The 13,183-nt window shown below is 46.3% G+C and overlaps 1 protein-coding gene across 2 annotated transcripts in view; it reads right to left on the bottom strand.

Annotated features, from left to right (window-relative positions):
- Positions 1 to 5,605, bottom strand: part of LOC144129246 (serine/threonine-protein kinase BRSK2-like) — a 115,317-nt gene extending 109,712 nt beyond the window's left edge. For both annotated transcript variants that reach the window (XM_077663255.1, XM_077663256.1), the window contains exon 1: positions 5,230 to 5,605. In XM_077663255.1, the coding sequence (XP_077519381.1) occupies positions 5,230 to 5,371 (142 nt within the window). In that variant the 5' untranslated portion in view covers positions 5,372 to 5,605. The remainder of the gene's footprint in view (positions 1 to 5,229) is intronic.
- Positions 5,606 to 13,183: the final 7,578 nt, after the last annotated feature.

Raw genomic sequence — 13,183 nt, 5'->3', positions numbered from 1 at the left:
AGAGAAAGAAAGAAAGAAAGAAAGAAAGAAAGAAAGAAAGAAAGAAAGAAAGAAAGAAAGAAAGAAAGAAAGAAAGAAAGAAAGAAAGAAAGAAAGAAAGAAAGAAAGAAAGAAGGAAAGAAAGAAAGAAAAAGATTTCTGCTTATTTTACACGATAAAAATTCCATATATCGGCGTTAAGGGTGGTGTCTGCGTTTTCTTATATACTAGTTTCGGTTTTTATTTTGAATGCCATCTACATCGATATTTACATGACGTGTTAGGGGCATAAAATTTCACCTCGAACTTATTTAAATGAAATTTTTTGATGAGGAACTTGGCTCTTGTAGTAATTCTTTTCTGCAATTCAAAACGTGGAATAGACTGAAAAAGTAAGTTATCAGCGAGGCTCTTTAATTATTCTAAACGGCAGTATTGAGGCCATTGAATCGTTTCGGATCATTGTTAGAATTATGCCCGAATAAAATGACATGTCCAGAAGTGAAGGGCAATGAATCACGATGAAAAATTGAAGCCTTCGTGCAAAAAAATGGAATCAACGATATAAAGCCATTTAACAATCCACGGCTCGCTTTGTGCATTCGCCTAATGACGCAAAGCCCCAGTTTTTTGTTGAGATTGAGAAATCCACGGATATTATGTAGTGATGTCTATATCTACGATTTCATTGTCGCCTAGTAGAAAGAAGTTCGGAAAACAACGCCCCTTTTCTGTTTCATGTTGTAAAGTAAAGTTGCACCGAAGCTCTCCATCTGTTGAATTTTGAAGCGTATGCGACGCAACCGACCGCGACGCATTTAAGCCTCCTTCCGGAAACCTTCTTATCCACCACAAGAACCCGATCTCACGCACGCGCCTGCAGTGGACAGCCAGCGAGGGGAACCAGCCTTTCGCAGCTCCCGGTTTGCCACACAGCTATTACGCTTCGAGCCTTGCCCTCCCCGCCTACCACTGCCGCTATCAATCGAAGGATGAGCCGATCCAGGTAGTTGCCAGGAAACGCGTGCCGCGCCACACTGGCATGTACAAACACACGCACACCCGCACACAAACATGAAAAAAATACCTGGAAAGAGAAGAAGATAAAAACAAAAACAGGACCAAACAGTGGAAACGCACGCAGCGCCACTACTCGTCGAACGTCGCCAGCGCACGCCGCAGGCGACGTCAGTAGCGTCGACGGAGGCTAACAGAGCACGGCAAGCTACCGGCTCGGCGTAACGATCAGCAGTGGCGGCAGCGACGCGGAGGTTGGAGCAAAGAGAAGCCCTCTCATATAGAAACTGCCGCCAGGCCCTTTTCTCGACGTGCATGCGCGAGGGCGAAATTGCGGCTCGTGAAATTAAATTGGCGTCGTTGGCGTCACAGCGAGTGTTCTGTTACCCGTTCGTTTCCTCCCCCGCCGACCTCACTCGCATTTCGTTATTCTGCTCTGCCGCTGCGCCATCAAATGGCTGCGTGCTCGTGTCGCGAGCGCTTGGCTTGGAGGCGCCTTTGCGGAAACAAGTAACTGCTCTTTTATCTATTTATCGTCCCTTCCCGAAAGCTCTCTTACGGCTTTTTTTCTTCACCGCTCGGAATGAAGGACTCGAGCTTTGGCGTCTCGGGAGCGGTGGACGAATAAAGCGGAATAAAGTGACATTTCTTTTTGTTCTTCGTCTTGTGACGTTCTCGCGCACTCGTTTTCACATGCATGGATGGTTTCGCAAGCCGTTAAAATGCGCTGGTGCTGAAAGCACGCTCCACGCAAGAACACTTGGAGAGGCTGCTACGCGGGCATCGAAAGACAGCATAAAACGTGCTCGGTTTTGCCTGCTTTTTGGTCGGCTCATTACGAAACTATTACTGCATGCAGTATATCATTCAAAGATGCCACTTCATATGCTTGGGACTACAAGGAGGAGCTGCAGTCAAAAGCAGCTGCTGATGGTGGTCAATGATAGAATGGCGAATGATGCAAAATGCATTTTTTAGTGCAAATAAACGCAATTCCAGCAATAGCAACAACGAACAATGAAGTTGTGACAGATTCTAAGAAACGTGATCTGAATATATAAACGCTTAACTTCTTGCTTAGTGCCGTTTTTCTTCGTGCGAAAGTGCTGCAACGTTCAAGACATTTTCCCTTTTCCTTATTTGTTTTCTTATTAGAGCGCGTGCATTCCAAAATAGCACTCCAGTAACATTTTGTAGCGTCCAGCTTAGTGAAAAACTTGTGTCCGGCATCGAAAGAAGCGTTCGCATGTCAATAGCGCGGCGGCCTCGAGACTCGCTGTCAAGACCGTTCGTTCTCCTAGTAATCCCCTAAATTTACGTTTATTTTTTTTTTAGTGGCAAGCAGGACCAAAATAAAACCACAAAAGAGATGCTAGTGCCCTGCTTATTGTTGTGCTCCTTCGGTATCTTTTGTGGCCATTTTTTTGTTCTGCTGACATCTGAAAAAAAAATATCAACAACAAGCCAAACCTAAAGGGAAAAAAATGAAACGCGAGAAATAATTTTAATGCACTTTTCTTCTGACGCCGCACAAGAACTTTAAGTTAGGATTGCTGCTTCAATTGAGGCCTACATACGCTATTGCTTGAACCATCAGGTGAACACATCTCAACTCTTCCAGTGCAGGAGAAATGCATTCAGTTGTATTCTTAAATCAAACTTACGTGAAGAATTAGTATATCAAATCTCCCTGACAAACACTCTTATACTCCATGGCGCAGCATTAAAGGAATTTTCCGCGAATAACATAAGCATATACTTTGGACCGGTATGAACGTCATCGTAACTTGTACATGTTTTCGTGCTTGTATGTGTTCTCTTCATTACTCTGTGTGTGTGACTAATGTAGATGTTGCCAAGTCCTCGTACGTTGCGCCGACTACTGTCAAATATTTTCCCTGGCTTTATGTCGCGTCGTGAATATTTTCATATGTTGAGAGTGATTATCTGCCTGATTGATCGAAATATATAATGGACATGGTGCCTTTATAGCTTAACGTGACAAATTTATGACACTCAGAGGAGGCACTAGGTGCCCCATCAAACACGTGTTCGGGACGGTGCATTAAAAAATATTGGTTCAATTTATTTGGCGTGGACAAACACCACACAAACGTTAAGATATGGTGCGCCTTATTCTCTCAAGCTGCCCTGACATACAATATCAGAGGTGCCGATCTGAACACACACACGATGCTTCCGTCCGCTCATTGCTTCATTTTTATTGTGTGCGCGCGCTCGCTAAAGATGGCTTTCTTACACAAAGGGCGTTTTAGTGGCGAAGCACGTTCTTCAGGCACATATATTTTATTCGGAGAAAAAAATAAGCCGCAAAAATCACGGAAGCTAAAGCAGCAGCGGAAAACAAAACAATGAAGGCATATTTACTGCGAAATAATTAACAATAAGCATCACCTGGTTACTGTTGCAAGGAGTGTACAGGCAAGTCCCGGAACTCCCGGAACCGACTAGTCAACCGAGCTGTCTGCGTCTAAATGTCATGATCCTCATGAAATGTTTTACTCAGTTCCTCAGCGCACTATTCAACATGAGAGACTATTTACTATAACCTCTTGCTAAAGGCACATACATTTTGCTATGGCGTGTCCTGAGCGTGCCGCATCTATTGTCTCGCCACGAAGCTGCTTAAGACTTTCATCGTTTCCAATTTATCAGTGCATCAGTCTTGTTTAGTCTTCTGCCTTAGTGAAGTACATATGGCAAATATATAAGTGCTTCAGCTTCTCTTTTCTGTTTTCTTGAAATATCTATTTTGCAAGAGTATTCTTTGGGGGAGCAGTTCGCGTACTGTTGCCTCCTAAATGGGGAAGAAAATGACTGCACCATTGAAAGCAGTCAACGTTTCTCTAGGGATCTCCTCCCTCAGTAGTCGTACTTCTTATCTGATTCTTTAATGAGTCTGAAGGGTGCTCGAATGGTACGTGAAAAATCTAAGTGCTTTTAAACGCACGCATTTGTCACGATAATTGCACACTATAACCTTCTGTTACAGCTGAAAAAACGAAGATTCTGTGTACCGTTCAAACCACCATGTGTGACTTTGTTAGCATTTTACCTGTATACACTGTTAGTATCGGCCACCAGTTTAGTACCACTGCAACAGAAAGGAGGTAGTCAAAGTAACAGAGATATACCCGAAGATTCCAACAGAACGCATAATTATGTCATATTCATTCATACTGAAAGCTTCGGCCTCGCGTCTGTCTTTGCAAAAAGCGAACACAAAACTTTTCTTCAAGAGCACTGCAGCTGAACTGATAATGTCATCCGCTGCGCTCGTTCACCAAAGTAAGAATAAAGTTTAATATTTTACAAATTAAATACCTGCTGGCCATAATCCTTGCACCCTGTCTGCTTCGCGTTTCCTTCGAGAAGCTAAAAAATAACCGAGATCATGGGGCAGCGTTGACAGTGTCTCTCTATTCCTTAACCTACCGAAAGTGAACTGATGGAGCTCGCTTGTCCACCATAATTAAACACCAACCGAAGTTTAATCATGCCGTGGACCGAATAAAGACAGTTCAGTGCCACAGATTTTTCTTCTCTTTTATGCTTCAAAAAGTGTGCCAGTGTGTATCTGAATTGCGTGTGTTTTTCTAGCGCTTCAGATCAGTATTAAAACAACATGATAACATATAAAGCCAACAAGATGACAAAATCTTTCGAAATGTTCGGCACACGTGTCTATTGCAATGGCACCTTGCTTTGTTACCTACCACGAAACGTGACAAGAGCTCTTAAAAGCCGTTATATCTCGCGCTTTAACACGCCATAGGGTAAGCGCAGTCCGCTGAGATCAATCGCCGCAGGAAGGGCAAGTTATCTGCGATAAATGCTGCTAGATCAATCGACGTGCCGCTACTTTCCATACGTGCACAATTTCGCATCTGCGCTCGAGCGACAACTGTCGGACGAAACGTGCCGCACCGAAATCTAGCACTGTTCTCCAAGTAGAAACCGAAACGTGTCTAACACTACGGAATAATTCTCAGAGCGGGTGGCCACAGCCGCAGCCCCGAAGGACGGCGCCGTGAAAGCGCGAGTGTGCAACCGGCCTGCGTGTCGGCTGCCACCGCGTGGAGCCTTCTGGGTACGAGCCGTTGGAAACCCATCTGCCCCTCTGCTAAACGTGAACCTCGACTGATTCACAAAAGGCCTCGGTGTAAATCGCCGCGATAGAGCCCGTGTTGCGTAGCAAGGGGAAATGCTCACCGGTCTGTCCCTTGCCGAGCGTCTTCTCCAGCCGGTAGGGCCCTACGTACTGGAAGTGGTGCGAGTCTACCGCGGCCGAGCCTGACTGCTGCGGCGGCTGCGGCGGCGCGGCTCCGGGCTCTCGGTTGGAACTCGTCGACATGGCACATGCCCCGGAGTATCCAGCCGCCGGCTCGGAGCACGCGGGCAGCACCACGGAGCGGGGCCGCGCGTAGCCGGCCGCTCGCCGGGGCCTGCACGCTATAGGCTCGACCGTATCCCCCGGCGCGCAAGGGAGCCTCCTTGGGCCGCCATGTTGGCCTGCCGTTTTGCCTTGCTGCCGCCGGCCACTGCGGCGCGCGGGGAGAGAGAGGGGCCTCTATTGATCCGCAACGCCCCGATGCGAGGGAAGAGGGAAGTGGGGACGACGGGACTCTGCCCGGCCCCCAGCGCACGCGCACTGCGCAGCGCCAGTCGCCAGAGGCGGCGCGTAGCGGCCGCTAGGCGAAACGCGGTCGGTGCTGGCTCCTATCGGTATGTGGCAACGGCTGGCTACCGCAGCGAGGCGCTGGGTTCAAGGGCGTGTGTGCCTCAACCCCATCCCGCTTTCCTTTCCTTTCCCTTCTCTGGTCGTCGCCTCCTTTTGCCCTCTGTGCATTTTCTCGACCTCGGCGCCGACGCTGCATGGAGAACGGCAAGAAGGGAGCACGTGTTATGCACAGCATTCAATTGCGCACGATGCAGACAGGGTGAAGCCGTTTACAACATTGGATGGCATAATTCGGAGTTGACAGTTAAATATTTCGCCCTGAACGCGATCCTGCAAAGGTCCTGGTAGAGTCGACACCATTGCATTTTGTCACTTTCTAACTTCTTTTTAATATTTTATTCGTTTACTATTCCAACTTTAGCTACCTCATTGGGATTTAGTGATGAACTATCGCCAAAATATAAATAACTAAACTGATTTTCGTTGTATTACGCAAGCATCTTTCAGCTCAGTTTGAAATTATTTTTGTCAACGCTAGAGACAGTTTCTGTGTGATCGATTTGATTACTCGCTAAAGAAACGTCAGTATTTAAAATCGCTTGAAATGCGCTTAAATATGGCGAAACCGCATAGAGGTTTCAATAATAGTCTTCTGACTTGGCACGTTAAAAAAAATTAGAGTACAAAATTATTGCCACGAACTTTTATGGCTTGGTTAATAATAATCGTTTTGCAGGTTTACTGCCACATTATGAGTCAGCAGGAACGGTGGCCAACTTCACACCACCAGAAAGTAAGGATGGAGGAATGGCGAGTTTTCCTTCACACACCAGGATGCGCAAGTGTTACCAACACCGGCGACTTCACTGCGGCTTTCTTTTCCATTCTCTGTAGACTTTAACCCCTACTGAACTTCTATGCCCCCTTTTGTGCATTAAAAAAATTACTGAAAAACATCCAGCATCGCGGCATTAATATTTGCTTCTGTAAAATTCTTTATTCCTTTCATATTTTGAGAAAACAAACATTCGGCATGCATTTAAATTGTGCCACTGACCCATAAGCAGGGTTATGTCTTGATGTAGTATGAGTTTATCAATGCGAAAATGAACCGAGCGATATTTACTATGCTTATGACTAGTTGAAAGAGTGAATGCTTGAGGCAATTAAGGAAACGGTTGAAAAAAGAAAACGTTTAACTTCGTCAGTCAAATCTGAATAAATAATGAGATTGACCTCGACTTGGACGTTGCACGCGTCCTTGTCCGATAGCGACTCGTGAATATTAAAAGAAACTGCCGCATAAACCGCAGCCACAACGCATTTGGCACAAATTAAAAATTCCGTTCTAAACCTACACTCTCACGTTTACGAGGCCTTCGCAGTCATTATCTCTTCTCTGACAAATGTTTCCTGTTTAGTAATTTGTCGCTTCACCATGGGCCTGCGAAAATAGAAAAAAATTAAGTAAGCAGAGCAATGCGCACGCCTCCAGCATTCCCTTGTACGCTTTCCCAAAGCTTTTTTATTTATACTATTGCTCCCCCGGCGAAAAGTCAATATCAGGGAATGCAGTTGCCTTTTTAATTGTTTGTTCGGTCGCGGATCTTCCCTCTCTGAAAATATTCGCGGCTCATTGTCCTCTAATTATCCACCGCGGAAGCCGGAGGTTGTTGCAGGCATTGCGAAAGTAGTGAGAGTTTTTGCATGTGCGTTTTGCGCAACAGCCCCTATTTCTGCGTCTACGCGCTTGTTTTTATTTTTCAAAATTTAAATTACCAGCCGCTCTCTCTCACAGCCTCATGAACTCCCAAAAGCACTGTTCATTGCATTTTGTTTTCTTGGTTACTTCTATGATGGCCTTGGCCGGGAAAGCCTTTCCACACTATCTCGCACAGAAAGAGAAAAAGAGAAATTTTCAGCGACTCTGTTTCTTCGGTAACTTTTTCCTGCAAATTTTTTTTGCGCTGAGCTTCTTTCTGTTCAACACGACACTCGTTGCACTTCGAGCGCTGAGCTCGTTCTCGCTCGATGCTATCTTCCATCACGGGACATCCGTCTCATGCATCCTGATCTGAGCTCAAGGTGCCATAAACATTTGCTTAATTATTTCATCACTGCTAATAAATATTAATTAGTGTATTAAGGCTGTTTGAGCCAAGTTTATGGCCACAATTTTGCATTCTCATTTTTAATCAAAATTCTGCGGGTCCTCAATCATCGCTGTGACGACAGCTCTTCCTAACAGCCGAACGTTCCAAAGAGATTTTGAGCAACATGCCCGGCTTTCTTGGATATCAGAAAGAAGCACCAGTGTTGGCGCCAGTAGGAAAGGTCGGGTAACTTAGTCCAGCTATCTGAAATTTATAATTTCGAGAAAAACAGAGAGTGCGCGAACGTAGTTATTTTCACGCTCTATTCTTCCTCCTCGCTGCCAAATATGACCTGCAAAAATGCTTCCTGCGTTCACACCACCTATTTACGACGGCCATAGAAAATCAATCGAATCCGGCTAACATTCGAAATTCCCGCAATGGATGGATGGACGGATAGAAGGTAGGAGCGTCCCCTTTGAAACGGCGTGATGGCAGTTTCCACCATACTCAGCTTTTTTTCCCTCTTTATTTTTGTTTAACGGTGTTGTAAGTTATTAAAATTCCCCATTTTCGTTAAGTACGTCTTCCTGCACTTTTAACCTTATGTCACCTCTATGCTTTTGAACCACCAATCTTCCAACCGCTTTTTGCTCATTTCCACCGCAGTTTTATTTACATGACTATTGTTATCTCTAGATCCTAGAGCCTCATGAAAAGCGACTGTGCCTCCATTGACATCGGGATGGATACCATCACATTTTAGTATGAGGTGTTCTATTGCTTCCACAGATTTACCACACAGAACACATGTGTGAACGTCTTCGTTAAATATCTTTTTATAGCTGCGCGTTCTAGGACACCCTGACCTAGCTCCGAAGAGTAGGGCACTGCCTTTTGAGTTATCATAAAACGCTTCCTTCCTGATCTGCTGTTTCCAGTATCCATATAGTTCTGCACTATAATTCTCTTCCATTGAATTAGTGTGCGGCCGGCATACAAACTAGAAGCGTTTCCCGGGCTTGTTTCATGGACTTGTTCGCTATTTCGAAGAATAGAATGGGAAGAAAGCGGTTTTCCTTGTAAGTACTGCGTTTCCATCGAGTGTTACGCTAGCCTTGGCATGCAGACGCGTGATCTTCCGTCACATTTTTGGCTGTATCCGGTACAAATCACCGAATGGCTTCTAAAACTGAATCACATAATTTTAAAAGTGGCAGTTTGGAATCGATATGACTGCGGAATTATTCTCTAAACTATATCTGGTACTGCGTTTATTGTACTGGGATTAGTGGCTAGTGCAGAAGCATTGGAAGAAGTCGGTCAAAGAGCGGTTTCTTTCCTCTGTATGGCCTCGAGAAAAGCAGGTTCGTGATGGTACTTGAAGCTGGATAGGCTACATGGTGCATTGATTTTCTCGCAAAACGACTCACTTCGACACCTAACTTCAGTCCTGACTATTCCAGATGGCTTGCCCGGTTACTGTATAACGTTAAGGTTTCTGGGCCGTTGGCATTCAGGTTCAGATTGTAAGCTAATAAACTTACTCAGTTTGTCTAATGTGAGTGTTTATAATTTGTGCGCTCAAAAACGCACGCACTAATTCTTACATAATTTCACTCCACTGCACTCCCAACTCCAGCTAGCGAATGTGGCGATAACGACCATCAAGATCAGCGAAACAGAAGTAATGTTCTCTTGGTTATATAGGGCACCACATTATGAAGTCCAGCAAGTTGAGTGCCAGAAACAAATGACATTTACGTGCCTTTCCTAAATTATTCAGCGTGGTTAACTTATACCCGTCAAACTACATCCTTTCTGTTATTTGAGTTTGCATAACACGCAGCCGCTCTCACGCATGATCTAGCCTCATTGATTAAGTCACGAAATGCCTCCCTTTTTCTTATTCCATCTGCTCAGCCTTACGTCTCGGTCTCCACTATCAAAGCTGCTCGTACAACTTCACGTCATAGTTGTTCGTCGCACTTCAGATGAAGCGAGCCATTCTAGCCGCTACTCTTGCACGTAGTTTTCCCTCCGATGGGTGGCGGTTTCGGGAGAGGCAAAAACATGCGACGATGCGAACAGCAAGGGCGGGCGCGCCCGGTCATGGGGAAAACGCACGCCATCGCCATTTACTCCCATCCTCGTTTCCGCCAGGAGCCGCTGCCCAGCAGACCAGAAAGATAACGTTCAAGCTGTCACGCGCACCGCAATATCACGTCCAGAACAGCCGGAACAGCATTAATCGGGCTACGGCTCTTCAGCGAGCCAGCCCGCCGCGGCAAGCTGCAAACAAGCGGAAGGGGGGAGGGGGAGATAACCTTTATGCGCAGGTGCTCCCTGCTTTGTTGTCTTCGGTGCTTTGGCGCAAAACAACGCGGAAGGTAATAGCCGCGAGCGCGCGTACAACACACAGGCTGTTTCGCCTGCTCAGAAGCCATCTGCCGCGTGCAATCATGCAGGTAAATTGGAGCCCAGCAGTGCTAGGAAGCTAAGCAGGGGAATGTTACGCAGGGGGACTCTTTCGTAGGTTCCGTGAAACAGAACGATGAAAAGAACGGAAGCTATTAAGCTTAAAACGTATTTAGCTTTCATTGCATCTCTGTACTTACCGACTCGAGCGAAGAGTACTTAGTAGCCACTGTAAAGTTCACCGACTTATCGTTTACTGCCAACGTCCCATACATACTTCTCCTGTATCTATCGACGGGGACCGCTTGCGGGAGATCGCTAGCAATGCCACTGCACTGCACGTGCAGTGTGGTTCATACTTGCAGAGAATACCTTATTAGTAGACGAACTGCGATTACGGCTCGGCTTGGATTTGACGTACTACTGTGAAGATAACATATTTTTATTCGTATAGCACGTCATAACGGCCACTCTTTCTCGATAACTTAGAAAAAGGCCTTGTTGAAGTCATGTTGGATGAATTTAAAATTCGGCGTTCTTTCTTATTGTGGAGCTTACTGCCCGAGTGTACACATGGATAACCCAGCTCGGGAATGTGTGAAAACAATGCGGTTAGGGAGGCATGCACTTCTCTAAATTTCCTTATCAGCATCGCTTGGCTCTTCTCAACAAAGTGCAGTGAGTGAGTGAGTGAGTGAGTGAGTGAGTGAGTGAGTGAGTGAGTGAGTGAGTGAGTGAGTGAGTGAGTGAGTGAGTGAGTGAGTGAGTGAGTGAGTGAGTGAGTGAGTGAGTGAGTGAGTGAGTGAGTGAGTGAGTGAGTGAGTGAGTGAGTGAGTGAGTGAGTGAGTGAGTGAGTGAGTGAGTGAGAGAGAGTGAAGTGCGTCATTTGGCCTGGCGCGTAGCCTAGCATTGCCATTAGCAGAGAATCGTCTCTTTTTCTCTCATTTCAAAGGAGCAATACCTTTCTCTCACTTCATCACTATACCTGTTTTAGCATTCAGCGAAGTAATAGCAGTGTCGTCTAAAGAAAAATATATATAACACATTCATCCGCGAGCCTGGTAGGATGTCTGCTCCGTAAGTTTACCCCGCGCAGTAAGGAGTGTTGCACCGCCAACAACACCATGTTTCGTAACCACTAATCTCTTACGAAACATATGTTCTGAATTCCCACTATAATTCCAACCAGCGATCCAGTTTACAGAAAGTTAGCACACGATTATGTTCGAGGTCTGCGGCGGCACATGCAGTGCAAGTGTGTAATAAGTAGGCCTAGGGAATATTTCACCGAGCCCGCCATGTCAGTAATGATGCAGCGCGCAAATAAATTGGCTCACCGATGGCCGGAGAGGAAACCATATGTCGCTCGGTTGTCGTCGATGACGGTCTAATTACAGCAAGCATGACTTTGATTGCCGCTCGACGCAAAGTATTCATTCCCCAACAAAATTGGGTATAGTTCTGTGCAGCCTTGAAAGGAACCCTCAGTACTGCTCAAACCTGGTCCATCCTCCGCAGTCTCATTGAACCTGACAAAGCCAAATCAGCCACAAATCGTCCACTCCAAACAATAGCTCAACAATTCCATGGGACCGACAAGGAAATCACGGGAGCTTTGTGGACGCGTTACATTGGCGACACTCCAATACCGCCTTATCCAACCGCCTACAACGGCTTTCCAAACCCCACACTTGATGCGCCAATAACAATAGCCGAGGTGCAAGCCGCAGCCCATGCGTCGCGGTGCAACACCGCTCCTGGAGTGGGTAAAATCACAAACGCTATTCTTCGTAACTTCAGTCATGCGCATATCAAAGCCATCACTGACTACTTCAATTATGAACTCTGGGAGAAGGGCATTGTACCTCAGGATTGGCGTCATGCCGAAATTATCACCATTCCCAAGCCCGGCAAGCGGCCGTCACTTGATTCCCTCCTGCCCACCTCCCTAACATCATGTTTAGGAAAACTCTATGAACGGGTCATCCACACCCGCCTCCAAAATTATATTGAAGACAATGATCTCTTCCCCTCTACTATGGTTGGGTTCAGACCAGGGCTTTCGTCCCAAGACGCCTTTCTGCTCCTGCGAGAAGAAGTGCTTACCAACATCCCCAGAGGTCAAGAACATCTCACCTTGGCCTTAGATTTAAAGGGCGCCTTCGACAACATATCCCGCGAGGCGATCATTCAAGCCATAAATGACCTTAGCGGCGGAGAAAAGGTCTTACGTGCGTGCGTTCCTCACGGGCTGCACGGCAACGATAGGCATCGGACAGACCCGCTCCGACGTCAAAGATATGCCACACAAAGGCACACCTCAGGGAGATATTATTTCTCCCCTGCTTTTCAACATTGCTATTCTCAGGCTATCGCGTGCACTACAAGCACCTCCAAATGTAGGCTTTACCATATACGCGGATGATATAACTATATGGGTCACAAATGGTTCTATGGCCAAAAAGAAACCACCCCACAATCAGCAGCCCGGATCGTCGAGGACTTCGCCTCGCAAAGCGTCCTCCACTGCGCCCCGGAGAAATCGGAGGCCATACAAGTACATGACCTGAGATACGTCTCTCCAGGGCCCATCAACCTCACGATTGAGAGTCAAGCCATCAGGGAAGTTAACCTGATCCGTATTATTGGTATTTGGATACAGAGAAACCTCCGTGTTGCCCACACCATCCAGACTCTCGAAACCCCCGCAAGCCAGATAGCTCGCATGATTAGCCGCTTTACCAAGCATCGTCAAGGAATGCGAGAAGAAAACACTCTTCAGTTGGTGACTGCAATGGTACTTAGCCGAATCACATATGAACTACCCTTTCACACGCTAATAAAGGGTGAGGAGCAGCAAGTTGACTCCATCATAAGGGGGGTATACAAGCCGGCCCTTAGCTTTCCTTTAAACACCTCGACGGATAGTCTGACCGTCCTAGGAATCTTCAACACCTTTACGTAAAAGAAGCCA

This window comes from Amblyomma americanum, chromosome 4 (assembly GCF_052857255.1).
Source record: "Amblyomma americanum isolate KBUSLIRL-KWMA chromosome 4, ASM5285725v1, whole genome shotgun sequence".
NCBI lineage: Eukaryota > Metazoa > Arthropoda > Arachnida > Ixodida > Ixodidae > Amblyomma > Amblyomma americanum.
Note: the sequence above shows the minus strand (reverse complement) of the source record. Positions and strands in the feature narration are given on the sequence as shown.